At 41.4% G+C, this 22,249-nt stretch overlaps 1 protein-coding gene across 1 annotated transcript in view; it reads right to left on the reverse strand.

Moving 5' to 3' along the window:
• NALCN (sodium leak channel, non-selective) overlaps positions 1-22,249 on the reverse strand; it is a 2,843,734-nt gene that overhangs the window by 1,924,765 nt on the left and 896,720 nt on the right. Inside the window, exons 7-8 of the mRNA XM_085622267.1 lie at positions 14,142-14,281; positions 4,344-4,472 (exon numbers count right to left, since the gene is read on the reverse strand). Of these exons, the coding sequence (XP_085478393.1) occupies positions 4,344-4,472; positions 14,142-14,281 (269 nt within the window). The remainder of the gene's footprint in view (positions 1-4,343; positions 4,473-14,141; positions 14,282-22,249) is intronic.

A 22,249-nucleotide genomic window follows, 5' to 3' on the forward strand; every position in this document is an offset into this window, starting at 1 on the left:
TTGCTATTCAGGGGGTACACCATTATTGGTGACTTAGATAAAGATAAATGCATAGAAAATATGTATAGCTAGATGCAGGTTGTGATTTGATTCTGCAGTATGGAGATTCTTTCTTTCGTAGGCTGATTGAAAAAAATGTACCATTGAACTTGAAGTACTGTGAACACAATATGTCAAATGTTACGCATTAGTACATGTTAAATATATTTATTTCTTCGACTGAATGAATCATTATTAAAAAAATTATGTATCTTTTAATGGTAGCATCCTCCTGGTTCCCATCAATACTCTCATTGGAGCTGCCTGTTTGTCAGTCAATTATTTTCACAAATACTCTGCATCTCATTTGACTCCACCCTTATAGCAGTGCAGTGTTGTTTCCCCTCTCCCAGTCCCGTCACAGGCATAATGGCTTCTGGGACACATGCTCCCAAATCTATACAACTTAAGCTTGTTCTTCGTTAACTGCAGCAGCAGCACTCTTTTCAGATCGATGAGACTGTCTATTAATTAGCTAAGTAAATAAGTACATGATTCTAATGAGGTCTGTATGATTAGAATGCTAAGCAGTCTCTTGCCTGCCACATCAGTCTTGGGTATTTATTCATAGAGCCTGCAGCGACAGGCAATTTCACTATTTGAACAGCTTAAGTCCTCAATGCCTTCAGAATACTGAGGAATCATCCTATTTGTATGACCTTAATAGAAGCACAAAAGGTCTAGTGTTACACCTTCTCAGGAAAGAAAAATACATTAAAACACATTTTCCGCCCACAGTGCAAGAACATTGCTGTCCAAGGTAAGAAGAAAACAAACTTTAGCCTGAAAATCAACAAAGAATTTATCAACTGATTTTCAAGTTTTTGTATTCAAACTTGATGAACAATTTCAGCTTTTACCCAGATCTTGCTGTAATCATTATGCAAAATGTAGTTATGATAAACTGGGGATTATTTAGAGTTTGGCAGATGTAGGATAGACTCAAAAAGTATCAGGGGTCCTCTCGCCCTACTTAGACTGTATAGAGCCTCAACGTTCTCTTTAGAGGGCGGACGGCACATCCACCATTTTGCAGTAGATGTCCCGCAATGGCCAAACTCCAAATAAGGCCCTATTAATAGTTGAAATTGTTAATTTGTCATTAGGATTATACTGTGCTGTAAGTTAATTATGGAACACGGCCAAGACTGATTTGCGTATGGCGGGTCCAAACTGGGGTGGTGACGTGAGCAAAACAATGATGGATTAAACCTAGATCCTTGAGACTGGTGGTGAATGTTTGCATTGTCCAGCATTCCGTCCATCAACTGTTTCTTTTGCGTAAGTTAATTATGTAGCACATCAACGTGATGAGAGACTCAGCACTCATACAGGTCAAATATAGACATGACCGTTCCTTGGAATTTTAGTTCAATAAAGATATAACTGAATAAGCATTTCCGCAATGTACTAAAAGCAAATGATCCACTCTTTTTTCTCATACACAGTAAGACAGGTAAGAGAAGGATAGGACTCTCATAGTAAATTTTTTTATTTTTGGCAGGGAATCATTTTGATACTGTGGCTGGAGTGCTACATGGCTCATATTACAGACAGGTCGCAACTCTCTGTTTGTTCCATGGCACCCATTTAGAGAGGCGTGCCAGGCAAAAACAGGGATGCTGCACTCTCTTATGATGAATGTGCTGCCCCAGGGAAGCAGTGGAGTCACATTGCCGCCAGAGCAGCACATTCATGGAAATGCAGAGCTCCTGTTTTAAAGCTGCTCCATGTTTCACAGTGCAGGCGACAACCTGCCTGCACTTTAAAGAGGGGGTTAGAGATCACCCTGTAGATGGGTGCGGTGAGTGACTACAACTGCCTGCAGGAGGATCTCTGCGGGTCCATGGGACCCATCTTTCCCCCTCCAAAAGGATTCCCTCTCTGGGTTAACGTACAGTGGTGCACTATCAATGCACCTCCTAAGGGCCTGTTTGTCTCTGCCCCTGTGCCCCTAACATGGCATGGGCATAGAGGCAAAAGGGATTCCCTGACTGTATGAGTCCACGTCCCCACGCAAATGAGGGAACGCCCTCTCACGATAGCACTGGTGCTACATGAGTGGCAGCACTATCAGTATTACAGCACAAGCTTCTGCAGTCACTTCTGTAATACGACGGTGCCCCAAGGATGCAAAACACAGACTCGCACATCTGTTGCGTCCTTGGGGCACTGTATAAAGTACAGCCCCACGTTGACAATGCAGAAGATTTATTAATGCACACTACAGTCTCTCTTCCCTAAATGAAAAACCATCAATGTTCATATAGGGATTCTTATGGACTCTTTACACTCTATTGTAAAATATATTTTGGTAGTCCAGGTAGACTCAGCATAGTTAGTTTGAGAAGTGAATTGCTAACAATGCATGGATTCTGTGCTTTTAGTTATAAAAAGTATTTATGTAGCTGAGTAATGTAAGATGGAATTAGCAGGAATTTTCTTCTGCCAGAATATGGGGATCTAGAAAGAGGTCTGATTCCAATAAGGCTCCTCAATTGTTTATAAGGGTCATGGGGATGACACAATCTAGTTAGAAAATGGCCTGATGTGATGGTCATCTACCAACAAGATCCAGTTTCCCAGTGTTTCGCATCAGCACATTTGTTGCCATTCTTTTAGCTGAAAACACACATTTCATAAAATGTAATGCCTATGATGGCATGGGTATAAAATGTAATACCAAATTACATGATTAATTCGTTCAGGGGTATTGAGCGTTTGTTCAAAAAAATGATGCACAGGACAGAACACAAAGGCAGGCCACAAGTTACTTTTCAAACCTCGAGAACTGCACACTACCCGTTTGTAGCCCTGCCAGGTTCTATGCATTGTGGATTAGTGTAACGCATTTTTGTGATTTTGTCCACATGACAACACCAAAATGCTTTGCAACGTATAATACGCTAGTTCTCTCTGAAAAGTGCAATTAGGCGTGATAGCTCCCAGAGTGGTGGTTCTACTTAGCTAGCGTGTGTGCTGCTCAAGGCAGTCAGAGTGTGAGCCGAGTCCAGGTTGAGGAGAGGTGATTGGTTGCTATGGATGCCAAGCCATTTCAGCATGGGTCCAGCTCATGTAATTTAATGATTGTCTAGTGCTGACATGTACATGTGTATATTGGAGCAGAGGAGACTACCTCCGGGTCCTTCTTGTTTCCTCCTTGACATATCCAGATCCAGGTCATATATCCTGATTTTGCCACCAATGTGCTCTGAATGAGCATCATGGCTTTAAAGTAACCAACAAGTCTTGGACATTGTCTCTTTCTCCAGCCCACCCAGACAAGGTGGAGCCATCCAGCCTCAGCCCCTGGGATGATGATCTCTGGCAGTAGCACTCACAGGACTCTCACTGCTGCAGAATGCCACATCACGGCTATGAGCACTGGCACTGAAAACAACTTTCATACGTTAAGTGCTGCATCGAGGCACGACATGCTGCTGTAACATGTGCAGTGCGTATGGGGGCCGGACACACTGCCAGCAGTGCAATCCCTGGCTTGACTTCTCATCCCGAGCTGTGAATTCAGAGAGTAGCTTTCAGTGTGGTACAGCATTGTCCTGTAGTGCACGTGTGAGGGTGGTCAGCAGTGGCACTGGTCATTTGAGATGCAGTGTGTAATTCTGGCTTACATTTCCTAGACAACGCCAAGTGTGCACTCTCCATCATTGGTATTCTTAGTGAGTTTCCAGGCCATTAATGTGCCCAATAATAGGTCATTTTTTAAAAACGTATCTCATTTTAAGGATACAACTGCTATTTTTGTGTTCACAATAGTGTCACTCAAAATATCACACGTGGCATCAAAATGTCACACATAAACAGCCTAAAATTACAGAAATATCACACCCAAGAAAACTGACAACATGACAGCTATGCATTCAAAAGGAAAGACGCTATCCCTTACAATGTTAGATCTTGATCTTGAATTGATAGATCTCCTTTGATTTGCAAGATTAGCAGGTCATCAGCTCATGGCCTGCAGATCTCTTGAATGTAATACTGTTGAGCAAATGTGACTTCCCTGCTGAGTTTGTTCTTCTGTGGTATCCTTCATATTCATTTTGTTTTTTTTATATCCATGGCAACTGGAATTTTGCGGCAGGAGTGGACCCAAATTATGTGGCAATGTTGGCTTAATTATGTAGCAACAAAAGGCAAATATGTCTTAATGCAGAACATACTGTGTAAGTAGTATTTCACAATTGTATCATTCTAACACACGGTAAGACCGAATGGACAAATATTTCACCACATTAAATAAAATGTTGGTATAGATTCACAGATGACGTAGTTAAACTTACCCTTCCTCTGTATCATTTGTTACACAGTGATATGTAAAGGTTCCAAACATCTGCACCCCTAGGATTCCGTACAAAAGTAGGAAAAACAGCAAGAAAATGGATACACTCCATATTTGCTCCCCAGAACGCCTGAAAGAAAGAAAAAAACATAAATAGGAATATAACATTTTAGGTAGGTTTCCTTTCAATTCAGCTACTTTAGAAGGCAGCTGACTAACCAGGGTTAAAAAGCAATTATAGCTGTCAGGTAATCAAAACGCATTGTTTAGACAAGTTAAAACCACATCATGCTCATTTTACTTTGATTTGATTCGAAATTCTGACTTGTTTTTAGCTCTCCCTTTTTGGCGGATGTCATGCTACTTCCAGGGACATAACCCAGAGCAGGATAGAAGGATCTTTCATAACTAAATAGTTTGCTAGTGCTGCTATCTGATTCCCAGTCGACAGAACATCATGTTTACAGAGGAGAGGTTTTCTGTTCCCAAATTACCATTATAGGGTTAGTACAATTGGCTCAACAGGAGCAACTCTAGACTACATGTCCCAGAACTCATTACTTCTCAAACAGAAGGCCTGGACTAGAAACAAACCTGGAGCTCATTGGCGACAATGGGGCAGATTTATAAGCCCTGTGCGTCACTTTTGCGCTGCCGTTGCGTCACTTTTGTGATGCAGCGGCGGCGCAAATCTTGCGCCATGCTGCGGGGTATTTACAACATGACGCATCTGGCAGATGCGTCACGTTGTAATGCCCTGTGCCACATGTAGGTGTTCTGGAGCAGGGGGGGGCGTTCCGGCGCAGGAACGCATCCTAAAAGTGGCTGAGTGAAATCTACAAGATTTCACTCAGTCACTTTTAAGGCCATGCTGCGTCAAAACCCTGCGCCTGCTTGAAGCAGGCGTAAGGATTGACGCAGCATTGTGAAGATAGGTCCCCCCAAAGCATTGCAACTCCAGCAATGCGCCACTTTTACGGCACAGATGCGTCACGCATCTGTGCCGTTTTTGCCCCATGGTGCGCCGCATTGTAAATGCGGCGCATCCATGGTGGCGGAGCTGTGGCGCACAATAACTGGCGCATCCCTGCTGAAATGCAGGGATGCGCCAGTTATTATAAATCTGCCCCCATATGTTTTATCGATTTTGACCGGGTTTTAGACTCTAGTGTTTTTTCACAGGTCGAAAATGTACAATATTACATCTTCGAAATAATTAATCTCCAACATACATAATTATTATTTTTTTTTTAAACGTATTGCTTAGTTGCTATGGTTTCTAAGCATTTATATGCATTAGTCCCAAAATATGTTGTGGATGGCATGTTTCAAGACTTTGTAGCTGGGTGGGATTCCATACTGGCCAGCCTAAAAAGACAGATCAGAAGTTTGTTCAGAAGAAGGCAGGTTCTTTAACAACCAAGTATTCGTTAAGCCAATAGGTTGCACCTTTTGATTTAGCGAACACTTTTTGCTGATGCTGTTCAGCATATGGTTATTGCCAATGCTGAGCAGCATAGGCAAAAAAAAGAAACATAAAGCCACAGCCCAATGATGAATATGCACACCTGCATCGTCACGCATGGGCAGGAATGCAAGATCACATTATGGAGACCTTAGCAAGTCATATATGTGTATATGTGCACGTATGCCTCTTGATGTTAGTCACCCTTTAATTACTCGGGCCAAAATTTCTATCCATTTTTTTTGCCTATTATGCAATTGCATTGCATTACAAGGGACATACAACTGTAACATACGTAGAATCTGGCCCAATTATTCCCTTTTATAAAGCTAAGGCAGTGATCACTACACTAGTCCTAAGTAATCTTGACTATAGCACTTGTTTTCTACTCTGCCTCCCACTCTACTCCTTTTTCTATACTGGACAACGTGCTAAAGTGTGCCATGACATCCCTGAACACCCTCCTTTATCTCGCCCTGTCATGACCATGATGAGTGGTTGTCAGACAAACACAAGGCTATATTTAAAGTAGTGATAATTACATTTAAAGGCATAAATACTACCTAACCCAGATACATAGCTGCATCGCATTTACTACCTCCCTGCTTGCTTTTTACACTCAGACAATTAGAACCTACAAGCATCCCCCAAACCTCTCTGACCCACATTGAGGTTCTAGTCCTCCACCATTTTAAGGTTCCTTTTGAAAAACACTTCTGGCTGACTTTTGGGCAAACCCCTATCTCCATTGATTAAAGAATGCACTCAACGCACATCTCTTTGTGCATGACTGCCAAATTGGATTAGCACATCCTGTGGTCCAATCCTACAGCTTGATCAGTGTAAATATATAGGATGCATAAATACGCCATTAAACAGTACATATGTGCATTGTATTGTCATTGTCATCACCTATCAACCACCATGTCACTAACAGTGATTTCAACATCTGTGACACTGACCTATGCACATGTCCTTCATTGTTATGTGCAGTGTTTCTAAAAGAAAGGCTCACATTGCTTCAATAAGTTCAGAGAATTAAAATAAATACACGTTAGGGCCATATGTGAGCTTTTCTACTCGTTAGTGGGGCCCTGTGAGGAGAGGAAGAGGGGTGATATGTGCTAAAACAGGAAAAATGAAAATCTGTGTGCGTCAATAATGTTGAAATTCTGAATTAAAAATGGCGGGGCTGAAATCGAAGCCATTGCAATTATAGCGAGAGAAAGTTACAAAATAAGTAAATAAATAGGTGTATTATTGTTTGGGAATCCTGCCTGAAAAACTGGTCAAAATTGTCTGCACACTAGCTGGAGTAAATGTTGACTATGGCAGGGTACATTTTATGTGCCAATTATTTTTTTCTAAACTCATCATCCGACAATAAGTAGTTCAAAACAGTTCACATAGGGAAATCACGTAAGCCCGTCCTGACATGTCTGTGCTGGCCTCTATTCACACATCAAATGACATTGAAAGTCCTCCTATGCTATAACTCTCCTAAAGTACTTTACTCACAGTTATCTCACCAGCATGAAAGCAACATTGGCACGTCATTAGGAAGAGCATTCCAGGAATCAACAGGTGTTTAATTGTTTTCAATTATTATTCAGTTCTGAGAAATGTATCCAAGGTAGCACATATGTTTGTTCTAGGAAATAAAACTAGGAACTTGCTCATCAGAAAGCAGAAACTGCTGAATAACATACCTCAAGAGTTTCTTCCAAAAAAGTGGTGGCTCCCTGACAGAGAAAAATGTATGAGGTGGAGAGCCCATTACGAAATTGAAGCAGAAACTGACAGCCAACCAGAGAACAAAGCATAAGGTAGGGGGGCATTAATGGAATCGAAGCAGAAACTGACAACCTGTGTAAAGACTGCAGGAGTGGAGTGACCTGGGAACATTTCAGAGCAGCCATCAACAGTTGTGATGCCTCATTCTCAAATTAATGCAGATGAGTGATCAGGCTCTCAGAAATAAAGAATTTCCATAGTCCAGTCTGCATTTTATCAAAGCCAAATTACAGTAGCCCAACTCTAAGCATTTCAGGCATTTCAATATATGCAGTGCACTCTACATTGGAAGAAACAGGTTAACAAGACAGCAAGATGAAGAAAGAGGTTTAAAGACACTTTAAATCCCAGATGTCTCCTGGATTCTACCAGGCAAAAACCATTGTTGGATTCATGTAGCTAAATGACTGATTTAACAGGGTAGCCCACAGTTCCAAAATCAGCCTATTCTCCTACACTGTGTACTTTTATCAAATACCCCCTTTCCCACAAATGATTAATCATATCATTAAGCCTGGGCAGTGAACTTCACTCCTTTCACGGAGTTTGCGGCGTTTTCCGCACTCCGCGATGCACGCGTAGTTGTGGAAAACTCTGCTACTCACAGCGTAGCGAAGTTTTTTCCTCCCTCATCAACATCCAGTTTGGACAGGATTGGCATGACACAGGTGCAGACAGATGTGCCTGAATTTATTTCTGGCCTTCTCCCGACCAGCTAATAACCCCAAGGTTGGCCTACCCTGTTTTTCTTTGCTGGTGCAGGCACAGGTGACTTGTTTCTGCCCAAATGGAACTTTTTCCTGATGGAACTTTATTTTTCTATCAGAGCTATGAAGATATTTACCAAATTCCTCCTGCTGCATGACCTCTCTCCTCAGTTAACTGGGTTTTTCTCCTCTTAGAAGTGGTGTCCCTCATTTTTAAACCCATTTCTCAGTGGTGCCCATAACAGTACACTTTTTTCCTACAACATCCTGCCCCTCTCCCTACTTTTACTACGGTCCCTGTATATGGGCAGATTTATAAGACTTAAAGAACCTCTTCTCCATGTGGTCTCCATGCCCCCCACCCTCGTCACAATATTTCTAGGTATGCTTCCCTTTTATATATTTTTATGGTCATTTCCCTCTTTTTCCATGTTCGGAAAAACCTTCTTTTTTCATGTTTTACTATCCCAGTTTTATCTTATTTCTCTTTTTCTATTTTTCTTAATGTCTTAGACTTATCATTGCAGTACTTCTTCACCATGCTACCTTTATTCATTATTGCATGGTTCTCACTTAACTTCTCTAATATTCTGTGTGATTTAATCCTTCATAATGTCTCTTTCCTATGGTTTTTAAAATTCAATCTTGGAATGTCAGAGGTTTAAATCCCCCAATCAAGTCAAGTCAAGTCAAGAATACCTTTATTTCGGTTCAGAGAACCATAAAAAGTATCAGGTCAGGGGGAAGCGCAGCCAGATGAGGCAGGAGCCTGAGGAGATGCAGCCAAGCTGCCGCCCGACAGCTTGTGAGCAGAGAAGGGCGAGCCAAGCGTCAATGACAAGGAGTTCTGACTCACTTATCAAAACTTTGTGCACATATTATTTTTTGCAAGAATCGCATTTCATGCAGAGTGAATCTCTTAGATTATTGAGGAGGTGAGTGAGAGAAGAATTGTATTCACCAGGAACCGGTAAAATAAAATTGAGTTATAATACTTTGTCATAAATGCCTCCGTATCTAGTTGATATCATAGGAAAATTATGGTGACGGACGAAAGTTATTGCTTAAACTGTTGATTGATAAAGTTCCAATTGTTCTCTTTAATGTATATGGGCCTAATTCTCCAGATTCTCAATTTTGATCTGATATCGCTCTGAAACTCTTACAAAATCCAGGCGATAACTTTGTGTTAGCAGGTGATTGCAATCAACTTGTTGATCAATTTCTTGATAGGCACTCCGCATCAAACTATATACCCAACAAACCACAAAAATCATTTGTTCATGCCCTCAAGATACATAACTTAATCAATGCATGGAGGTTGTGTAACCCCACTTTAAGAGAGTACTCATATTTCTCTCTGGTACATCACACACAATCACGGACTGCTTATCTTTATTTCCCAAATTTTAACCCGGACCTTACACTGTGCAGATATAGGTTCCATCTTGATAGCTAATTATTACCCTGTTTCAATCCTATATATATTTTGCCTAAATCCAAATCACCAAAACGGTGGAGATTTAATAACTCATTATTACTGTATACCTCATTCACCTCCTCATTTACTTATTTCATGAATATTTGCATTTCAATTATACAGAAGATATTGCCTTTCACATCATATGGGGCGCTTGCAAGGCCTCAGCTCAAGACTATATATTTAATTTTGTATCCAAAAAAATGAAATTATCTCAAAAACAACTCAAACTAATTTATAAGAAAATAAACAATTAAAACATTCCTACTATGGAGATGATTCTGATCCGGGTCGGAAGGGCACCGAACGCGATCCGGCCGGAAAACCTATGCGCCGTACGCGTGTTTTCCGCCCGACTCGTACAGCTGTATGAGCAAGCAAGTACGATGCGAGCTAGATGAAATTCACCGACCGACTCGTTTCCGGGTCCGAACTGCTCCGTACGTCTCGGTCATAAGCTAACCGTGGCATGCAATGGATGCGATTCACGACCGAGCCAGTACGATGCACGCGTCGGACAGCCTGTGCGAGCTGGAGTGTCCGGCTTGCAAATCATCCGGGTGGTTGCCTTTGGGGGTCCGCGTCGGACCCCCAGTCACCCGCAGCCCTACGACTCGGACACAGGGGGACCCAGGCATTTACGGTGCGGATGGCACTGACGCGTACTCACTGTAGGGGGTGCACTTGTCCACGACGTACCCATTCAGTCAATGGGAGCCCATGTACGCGTCGTACGACCGGCTCCCATTGACTTCTATGGGAGGTCGACCGAACCGAGTCCGACAGCATACGGCCGCATCGTACTCGCTCGGTCGGACTGCAGGACTCCGGCTCGGTCGGAGTGCTTTCCGACCCGGATCGGAATCGGCCCCTATATCTCTCGATCACAACAATGTTTACAACAAGTTACTGAAGCCGAACTTCAATTTAACAACTTATCTACTGAAAGTGCATCATCTTATCTTTTTAAATCTAGTGCCAGATTCTATGGTGGCCAAAATAAATCTGGAAAACTGCAGTAAATTATCTCAAAATCAAACAAAACAAATTACAAATTGAATCAATCACAGATGACACCAACACTTCCCATTATAGAGATGTAATTATTCCAAAAGAGGTAAAATATCCACAATATTGTAAACATTTCAGACCTATTTCTCTTGTTAATATAGATTGCAATATTTTTTCAAAGACATTGGCCTCAAGGTTAGAACCCTTTCTTCCTGATCTTTTGGGAAATAAACAGTCAGGCTTTGTTAAAGGAAGGTACATATTGAATAACACTCGATTGCTCTTTTGACATTCTCTCAAAATCCACTTGCATGACAGAATCTCTAGTCGCCATTACCTTGAATTCCGAGAAGGCTTTTTACCACGTGAACTGGTCGTTTATATTTCACACCATTACTTGGTTTGATTTTGGTCCTAAAATTGCTGCGTTAATCTCCCTTCTGTTACCCTTAAACACATTTATTTTTAAACATGATGTCTTATGATCTAACTTCAACTGGAAATCTCAACAAATCAATTATCTTGGTCTCCAATTCACCTAACACCTTAAAACTTTCATCTCCATAAATATAGACAACTGTGTACATAAAAAAAAATCACTAACTAGTCTTTGGCACCCTTTACACCTTTCTTGGTGGGTTTGTCTTGACACTATTAAGATGATGTTGGTACCCATCATTCTTTATATCATCCCCAATATTCCATAAGTCTTAAACAAAAATCCACTTCATACTTTCCTCTTTTGTTTGTAATAATACATGACCTTGAATGGCTAGCTAAAACTAAAATGTTCCAAAGTTGAAGGTGAAGTGAATTTTCCAGATGTTTCAAAATATCACAAAGTATTTTTATTGAAACAATCTGGACATTGTAGCTCACCCTCTTTATAATATTGCCCATTGTGGATTTATTTGGAATGCAGCTTCATATCACCCTTTTCATTCCAAGAATACCTGACATTTACACGCAAACTTTAACATTTGTAAATTACTAGAACCCGTAATATCACACACTCCTAAAGACCTACATACTGTTCTTCATTCCAAAATTGGCACAATCATAATATACAACTTAAGAATAGACCTATTTATTGGAAAACCTGGAGGAAAAGGGGGTTAATATGGGTTTATCAATTGTTAAATCATGAGTCCCTTATTTCTTTTACTCAAGCCCAAACATTTTTTGGACTTCCATGCTCATTTCAAAATAAATTTCGACTTCTACTGGATATCATTTTCAATGCATGCACCTATTTCAAATCCAACATCCCACCCACATCTGTTCCCCAAATCAGTTTTATTGGTCTTCTTCGCATAAATCTTAAGTCCTCCAGTAATTATTCATATCACAATGTGTAACTAAAACAGATGCAGAATTATCAAGGGAGCATGATCTAATATGACTTGGCCCATTTCATTGTGGTAACAGATTTGGATGAAAGTGAGAAAATCCTCCCGAGCAGCAAACACAACGCAAATACTTTTTCTATATATAACAGACTCTTTTTATCCCTAGTATCTTTACACAAAATCAATCCAGATACTTATGACACTTGCTGGTCATGTTCAGCACAACATGCTGATTTAAAACATTTACTTTTCACATGCCCATCAGTCTCTACTTCTTGGTCACAAATTTGGAATCAGATTTACTCTATCTTTCATTCAAATGCGCCATACTCTATTTCTAATGTATACTTGGGAAGTGTATCTGATGATTGGGAAGATGTTACATTGAATGTGAGAATATCAGACTTGTTATTTGCAGTTGCTTTTCAGCAAACAAATGCAAAACTGGAAGGATTCTACTCAACTATCACTAAAAGCATGGTGGTACGCAGTATGTCACTCCTGACTATTATTTTCCTTATAATGTACATTACTTTGCACATATCATTCTTTCTTCTATGAATAGTATCAGTTTATATTACGCATGAACTGTGTACACATTCCTTCCTCTTTTTCCCTCCCCATTATATAATTGTACTTATTTTGATATTCTAATGTATTTTTACTTCTAAGTACTGACTATCTTTTGATGGTATCTTATTCAATATAATAAACTTATACTTTGAACTGTAAGAAATGAGAATTCTTTCCCATATGCCGTAAATGTATTATCTCTATGCAACAGATCAATAATGATATACAAACAAAACCATTCATAGCAAAACATCAACTTACAAGCTTGCACATCATAAAGAAAGTATATGATGAAACCCATATTATGCTACCCTACCAAATGCAGAGGTCAAATGTAATTGGTCAGACATCCCAGATCTAAGGTGAAAACCTTCTGCACATCTTTGTATCGGCTGGAATAACTTCACATGCTTTAATGCTTATTGCTTTAATATCATTGCTTCAGTTCCAAAGTACAGGTTTAAAAATGATGGTCTTCCCAGCAGATGTTCTCTTACCAAACTCAACATGTCAAAAGTTCATCTCATCATATTAGCGAAGCATGTAGAAAACAGTAATAATGGTCATGTTTGTGGTACTTAGTAACTGCCTGTAAAGTAATTTTTCCTGATTACAATGAATGACAGTAACCAGGCATTGCTAGCTTATATGAGCAAATAGTATTGCTATTATGCTGATATGGAGGTAAGCGTAAAATGAGCCTACTCACAGTTTGAACAAATTGTGAAAAATGGGAAAATATAACATGTAAAATCGCTGCAAATATAATTTTTGTATGTTAGTCTCTATATTTTTGCCAGGTTAGAAATTGAATGGAAAACTTAGAAAACACCTGTGGCAAATGTTATTTGCACCACTGTCATTACAGGGAATTCTGAATGACCCCCTAACATATGAAAACATCCTAATTTGAACTGTGAATGCTTCAAGAGGGTGGTGGACACTCATCAGTGGCTCAAAAATGTCAGTAGGTTTACATTATTCAATGGAACAAGCTAAATTATCGGTGAGTGGGATTCTGACCTGGATATATTTCAGCACGGTCCTCAGTTTCCAACATGTATTCACTTTTTGTAATGAACACCATTCGTAAACAATCAGCGAGCCCTGTTTTCAAAACTAAATTACTTGGTTATTCAGAATATTTTATTAATTTGATTACATGTTTTTGCATCGTAAATGTCTACTGTGTTTTAAAACTTCCTTAGAACGCATCCTTCATGACACAAATTGATTTATAATTTCTTTAAACACAGATATGCAATCAATACTTTCTGTTATTACAGTCAATACATAGAGATCATTTTCATGTCGGTAGGAACCGTGTATATAATGTCAATTGCCCTAGTAAATTTTGAAAAGTGCATTGATACCATCTCTGAAGATATTTACTAAAACGCTGAGTAAAACAGGAACTTACTTTAAAATATTTGTTATTCTAGTTCTTGGAAGCTCAAACCGAAAGTAAATACGGAAAGCTCGGATCATGATTAGAGGTCGTGGAATACGCAACATGCCCCAGGGCGACATCTGGTCAACTACCGCAGCAATCTCAAATACCTATGATTGAAAAAAAATTAAACATTTAGGCATGTTCCTTCATTCACGTCAGATTTAAATCCAGTGCTTCACTGGTAAAGATGTCCATTTAATAATTCCCAAATGAATCTCTTTCACTATACTGTAGTCTAGATGGTATTACCTACATCACAAATTATCTTCATACGGTCTACAGGCAAACATGATTAAAAGTGGGCTTCTGGTTGATGGAGGATGAAGGCACTGATATTTACAGGGCGCTCATTTCATTCAGTCATCTTCTAATATTTCCATGTTTTGGAAACGCTATGAATAGCTGCCATTTTTTCTATGCACAGTTAGTCTATATGACTGGTCTTGTTGAATCATCAAACAGAATAAATACAGATGATTTTCCTTATGATCATCAATTTGCAAATATTCTCTTGATTGAATATAAATTCATCCCATACATATTCATGCAGGATAACTAAACACCTAACCGAATTTTAATATTTACTGGGTCAACTAGTACAGCCACTGTAGAGAGAACCAACTGCCATGCCACTTCGGATATTCCTGTCTTAATACTGAAAAGACATAATCCTATATTAAATTCAAATGTCTGAATTCTCTTTCTCTACCCTGCCTTTCTTTGTTAACCATTCCAATCCTAGATATTCACTTTCATTGTCCATGTATCTGTTTTCTGATTATTCCTGGCCATCTCATGGTTCTTCATAATATGGATCCTTAACTAACCCTGCATCAAACTTGCGGCATGTGGTGGAGGAGTGGAAGTGGAGTCACCTTATTCACTTCTGAATGTAGATCTCTGTTTCTCTTTGGGGTATAAGGCATTAGCTGCTAAGGCTTTTCTTCCACCAGTGCTGACCCCTTTTTTGATATTTGGGGTATTTCACACTTACAGGTTCTTAATTTCTTACTACATAAGGTATCCATGCCAAATTTGTATCCTTTTTTCCAACGTCCTGTGGATTCTTATGGTACCAGGGTTTGTGGACTGACACCAAGAAAATAGGTCAAATATAGGCAAATTTGAGTTTTGGGGGGAAAAACTTGAAAAAGATACTGCACAGAAAAGTGAATGGTTCTTTTTTTAAAAAATGACATCAATTAAGTAAATTCTGTGCTAGGATCTATCCAGCTTTCAGGTTCAAGCAGAGTTGAACAAAACATTTTATTTACCAAAGTTTTTGCATTTTTTAAGGGTATAGGATACTTTCCCAGCCTCCGGGTAAATAGTGAATGTTTTTCTGCTATTTACTCGGCTGCTGGTTAAATAGTGGAAATTATTTACTATTTCACCAGCGGACTTCTTGAAAATAGCAGACAAACTTCACTATTTACACACCCACTGTCTAAATAAAAGAGATTCTGCACTGTTTGGCCGACGGCCATGCAAACAGCAGAAAAACTTTTCTATTTACCCCGCCTCTGGCTAAATAGTGGAGATTCTGCTCTGTTTGACTGAAGGGCCATCAAATAGCAAAAAAACTTCATTATTTACTTGGCCATTGGCTAAATAGTAAAGATTCTACACTGTCTAAATGGCGGCCAAACAAATAGCAGGAAAACCTAAGCATTTGCCCAGTTGCTGACTAAATAGTAGAAATCTTGCGCAGTCGGCTGGGAGCCGTGCAATGAACAGAAATGTTTTGCTATTTATCAGGCCACTGGCTAAACAGTAGAGATTCTGCAGTGTTTGGCTGGCAGCAGTTCAAATAGCAGAACAGCCTCTCTATTTACCAGCCTGACCACTGGCTAAACAGTAGAGATGCTGCACTGTTTGACCGGAAGCCATGGAAATAGCTGCAAAACGTCACTATTTACCCAGTCACTTTCTAAATAGTAGAAAGCCAGCACTGGTTGGCTGGCAGTTTATATAAAACCTCCTCCCCGCCCTGGAGAACCCTTTCCCCATTGCAAATTAGTTACCACCCCAACTCGGGGGTCATTAGTTCATTAATGGTTTCCAACAACAATTACAGTCAAAACTATCAATAATTCTTCCTATTTGCAATTCAGAAATGATCGCAAAAGTCCTTTTCTAGTCTAAAGAAATTTCCAATTCATAAAAAGGGTTTTCTACATAACGATAAGTACTTTTTTGGTCACAAATCTTCTGATTTTGCAACATGAGGCCCTTAGTACTAAAACTGGCATAGATGCAGGCACTCACATATAGGTCTAAAGGTCCCAAATATTTGAATGTTTCCAAGTTATTTTGACAGTCGTGGCACAGTATGCCACTCCATTACACCAATGGTCAAGACATAGCGACTTGGGACGCCCTTTATGGAGTTGTTGCGTACTCCACAAATGCGCCTACTCCTTTACATTTTCCTGCAGATGTGACTAATGATAAAGATGACTAGATTCTGTGCAAGACTAGTTAAAGCAGTTTACTCTTCTCAAACTATATATTAGCACTTATTATCAAAGCCAAGGGAGTGTACAAGGGCCTGATATAAGATTATCAAAAGGCTCCATGTTATTAGAACACCTCTTTTTGTGCAGCAAATCAGTGCATTCTGGAATGATTAATTCTGGCTCAGATCAATGAAACAAAACAGACTAAACACCTCAAATCAGTGATTTTAAAAACAAAAACCAGAAATGGAAATGTTGTACCCCAGTAAAATAGAGCCATCTAAGATTTATTGTGATTCTTATCAAAATAGAAACAATTGCATAAGGCCCCCTATAAAGTGACTAACATAATATAATTGAGAGGCTTCATTCCAATCTCATGACAGAAGTAAGAAAAATGATGGGCCTGCTTTAGAGTTTTGAGTACGGAGTTAATGCCATCAGGAGGGTGGAGGACAATTCCTCTGACATTCTGAGGGACCTCTGCCTGCCAATTTAGAGTTCACCGCTGACCCTAAAGACAACTCTCTGGAACTTGTGTCGTGGCAGTTCCTGTCTATGAACAGAATATTTAAAGGACAGTACAGTCATACATAAGGGCCGGCTAGCAAACTTTGAAAATAATGTTTGTTTTTGGAAAACAAACTTCTAAAACAAGAGTTATTATTTTAAAAGCAAAAAAACGAATGGTCCCACATGTTGGGAGCTTTCTCCCAGGGTGACGGAGTCCATTTTTGTTTTGCTGTCCCTTACAGCCAGTATTTACTCTAAATAGCGTAGATGGTATAAAGTCCTTCTTTTGATGGCCCCTACTTTATCGGGCCATCAAAGGAAGTATTCTGTCATGGAGCCGCAAGTAAACAAATAGGATTAAAATTAATTGAACTAAATGTCATTGGAATATGAATTCATTTTTCCATTAAATCAGTGAAATACATACAGTCATCAAAGAAACACAAGACAAGAAACTCACAGAGATTTCTACTCATTAGACTTTATTACAAATATTGCATGAAATAAGAAACTGAATACACAGAGACATTTTGTTACCTTCATTCTTGTGACCTACTGATTGATCATTTCACAGTGCCACTTTAATATTCATTTTCCAAATAGAAACTGTAAATCCACTATTGAAGTTTCACAATTAATATGAGGTTTTTCTCTTTCAGATATCATTTTCTGGCTCTTTCTCAAATGCAGCCTTTGTGTTAGGTGATGGCTCTCATAGCAGTAACTAGTGCTAGCTCCAAGCAGAAGTATCCAAAACAAGGATACAATGAAGCGTGAGATCTAAGTATATGGCTGTCATCAGCCGTTCTAAGGATTCATCAGGCACAGACAAAACGGCAGCCCCGTTCAGAAACTTTGACAGCTTTAACAGGAGAAACCTTTGACCTACACCTTCCTTCTACCATACCTACATATGTCCTCCCTCAGGAAGAACTAATCAACAGCCCTTTGCTAAAAAGGACCTTACAGATTTTTTGGTGTAGCCTTTTCTCCATTCTCCCTCACTTCATGTCTGGGTCTCCATGTTCTATTCACAGGGATGCAGTCAATACGCTCCCGCTGTATAGGGAATCTGTGTCTACTCTCCATCACAGCATGCAAAATGCATCCCATTGATCCATGCACTATGACTTTCATCACACGAGGGGCAGATTTACGACTACTGGCGCATCTCTGCTAATCAGCAGAGATGTGCCAGAAGAGTTGCGACGTATCTGCCTACCCGTGCACCACCACTGATGCGCCGCATTTACAATGCGGCGCACCGTGGCTCTCGGATGGGCAGATGCGTGACGCATCACGCGTCGGAAAGGCGGCACATTGCTGGAGTTGCGTCGCAAGCGCGACGCAGCTCCAGCAAGGCTCGGTGGGGGGTGCCCTATCCCTAACATGCTGGGTCAATCCTTACGCTTGCTTCAAGCAGGCGCAGGGTTTTGATGCAGCATGGCCTTAAAAGTGACTGAGTGAAATCTTGTAGATTTCACTCAGCCACTTTTAGGAGGCGTTCCTGCGCCGGAACGCCCCCCCGCGCCGGAACGCCTACATGTGGCGCAGGGCTTTACAACGTGACGCATCTCCCAGATGCGTCACGTTTTAAATACCCCGCAGCATGGCGCTGGCTTTACGCCGCCGCTGCGTCACAAAAGTGACGCAACGGTGGCGTAAAAGAGGCGCAAGGGGCTTGTAAATCTGCCCCAAGGAGTCTTACTACTACAAACTTAGAGGCAGATTTCCTAAGGGTCTGTGTTGCCATTCTGTCAAGCAAGAAGATGCAAGGCAAGAAAAGCCCTTAAATGGAATTTACTAAGCCATGCAAATCCACCTTGAGTGGCTCTGCGAGTGTTAAAAAATCCAGAGTAATGTGTTATCCTGTGTTGAGAAGCCATTCCATGCATTCATCCATGGACTTTGATGCACTCCCAGATTTACTAAGGTGGGTAAACCTGGGATTATGTCAAAATGGTAGGCTTTCCTATTTGAGGCACAATAAGGAGAAATATCATTATTTCTCCTCATTACTCCCTCTTTCTTTGTGGGCGGCATCCTGCATCACACTTAGATTGTGGAATATGCCTAAAAGGATTGCATCCGTGCAAGAAGTTGGCCATTCCTGCATAAAAACAATCCTACTCGTAATGCAGGCACCCTTGCACCATGATGCAAGAGTGCCTGTTTTGGCGCTAGACTGCACAGAGTGCACCAGCGGAGGGAGAGAGCAGAAATATATTATATCTTAATAGACACAACACAGCACAGCAATTTGTCTTGATTCCTTGTGTGGCTTCTTAGTAAATCTGCCCCTTGCTGCAAACCCCCTCTTGCATACACACACTTGGAATGTCTGGATCTGGGGGTCACAAAGAATCCCTCTTTGGGCGATTTGCTATTTGCCATATCCCTTTGACCCCTTTGTTAGCCATTAACCATTGTTTCCTGACTTCAGCAATCTGAGTTTCTCAAACCCTTTCTGCCATCCTTCACAGACCACACACATTTTCACCCATCCACCTTTGAACTCACCTGCCAAGTTTCAGACCCTATTCCCTCAGATCCACCCTCAGACAGGTGTGCCAGTGTCAGATTGTGTCTTCTACACTCAGAGGCCAATGTGTAATAGTCCCTGCTTTTTCTTCACTTTGCAGGGTCTGATTTTTCAGCACATATCAGTTCTATATATGGGATGAAGAGGTGGGGGTTTCTAGGGGTTGGTAGTATAAGATGCATGAATAAGAACCATTTCCAAAAGGGATATCTTAAATACATGTGGCCTAGACTCACATAAGTGTCCTCCTCTTGCGTCTGTTCTCCATCCTTCACTTCCAGGTCCTTCTGTGGCTTTAGGTGTTGGTCCTCCTCTTCGTCTTGTTCCAAGTCGTCTTTTTCCAGGTTTTTTGGTTGTCCTGATCGTCATCCCGGCCCTGGTCTAACCAATTCTTGTCACCCTGATACTGGCTACCTGAATCTGGGGGTCTTGTTTGTAGTACTTCATGATCCTGGTCATCTTGGCACTGCTCCTGTCTCATCCTTGAATTAGCCCTTCCTGGGCCTCCTGGTACTACTGACCCTCATCCTAATCCTCCTAGTCTTATTGGTCCTTATCCACTTAGCCCTGCTGTCCTGGCTTTTCTAGGGCTGGCACTCCTGGTCTTCCTGGTTTGGGTGATCCTCATTCTCCTAGCCCTGGTCCTTTTAGTCCACTTGGTACTGCCTCCCCAGGTCCTCCTTATTAAATCTTCTTGTACTGGTACTTGTCATTTTGGTCCTGGTCTGGCCCCATTGGTCCTTGTGGCTCTGGTTGTCCTGGTTCTAATACCCAAGTTTCTAGCCCTCCTGCTCCACTTGGAAATGCAGGTCCTTTCCCTTGGTTATGGCCTCTCTGGTCCACATATCCCTGTTGCTGGTCTGGTTTATTCTTGCCCTTCTAGTCCCCCTAATCCTCCCCATCTGGTCACTGGTCTTAATGGCCCTAGTTCACCTACTCCTGACCTGACTAGTTCTCCTGGTCGTCCTCCAACATTTATTAATATGTTTGACTCTGGTCCTCCTGCTCATTGTCATCTTGAACTTACTTGTCCACTTTAACCTGGTCCTCCTTGTTCAGGCCATCCTGTTCTTAGTTGTTCTTAGCCACCCAGCTTGGCCATCATAGCTCCTGTCATCTTGACCTTCCTTGCCTTTGTCCTCTTCATCCTGTTCCTGTTTGTCCTTGCTTCCTTTTCCTCTTGGTTGTGGTGCCACTGGTCCTCATTGCCCTGGTTCTCTTAGCTCTTGTGTTCTTGACTCTGGTTGCCTGGCTATCACCTTTTTATTCTTCGGGTCCTGCTCTCCTAGTTTTGCTCACTCTCAGTCTGGTTTGCCTAGTAATGTTTTCTCTATTCCTAGTCCTCGCAGTCTGTTTTCTCTTCCCAGTTTTGTGCCCACTAGGCTTGATCCTTTTGTTTATGTTCTTCCTTGTTTGGCTCCTTGAATGCCTAGTCCTCTTGGTTCTGGCCCTTCTGGCCAGCCTGGTCCCTTTATGCCTCCTTCTCATCGCTCTTTCTTTTCTTTCTTGATCCTCTTGACCCTTGTCCATTTAACCTGGTCCTTCTGATCCTTCTCCTCCTGCTCATCTGATTCCCAGTAGATCAGTTAATAAACCTGCCGGTCCCCTTGGTCTACCTTGCCTCTTGTGTCCTGACCCTTAGGCCTTGACTTCTTAGCTCTTGTCTTCCTGCTTTGGATAATCCTTGTCCTCCTAGTCCCATGTCTTGTCCTCATAGTCCTTCTGGCACTGCGCTCAAAGGTCTTGGCCCACTTGGCCCTGGTTCTCTTTGTTTGGGTCCTTCTGAGCCTCACCATTTTGGTCTTGGTTCTTCTGAACATTAAGGTCCAGTCCTCAGTTTCCTTGACTCTGGTTGTTCTAGTCCTGCTGACCTTTCTTAACCTGGTCCTGCTACCCCCAGGTCCTGGCCTTTCGTTTCCACTTGGGACTCTGTGCCCTTGTCCTATGGTCATGGTCCCCCTGGCACTCCTAGGCCTATTCATGGTCCGACTGGTGCTGATACTGCTAAACCTCCTTGCTCTGGTCTCAGACCTCCTGCCTTTGGTCATCCTGGTAATTTTGGTACTGACCCCTACGGTTTCCTTGTTTATTCTGACCCCCGTTCCTTTTGGCCTGAATCTTGTTTTCCTGAATATGGCCCTGATCCTCATGGCCCTGATCTTCCTGTTGCTTGTCCTCATGCTGCTATACAAACTCATCGTGCTCCTCCTTTATCTGGTCCCCCTGGGCCTGGCCATCCTTCAGCTAATCTTCCAGGCCATCCTGTAACCCTGTGGCCTGTGGTCCTGATGTTCCTGGTCTTGAACCTCCTTTTCATCCTCACCCTGGTTCTTCTGGTCCTGGCACTTAAGGTGCTGATCCTCTTTGCTCTGATCTTCCTAGTCCCCTTAATCCTTTGTTTCCTGGTCCTCTTTTCCTCTGACTCTAGCAGCCTGTGTCCCTGGTCTCAGCTAATAGGCAAACCTGGCCGAGGTGATGCAATTCTGATTTTTCATAGTCCTTGTGCTTCTCGAAATTCTGTGCCCATTGTCCCTGATCCTCTTGGTCCTGTTTCTTAGACT

Source organism: Triturus cristatus, chromosome 8 (assembly GCF_964204655.1).
Source record: "Triturus cristatus chromosome 8, aTriCri1.1, whole genome shotgun sequence".
NCBI classification, from domain to species: Eukaryota; Metazoa; Chordata; class Amphibia; order Caudata; family Salamandridae; genus Triturus; species Triturus cristatus.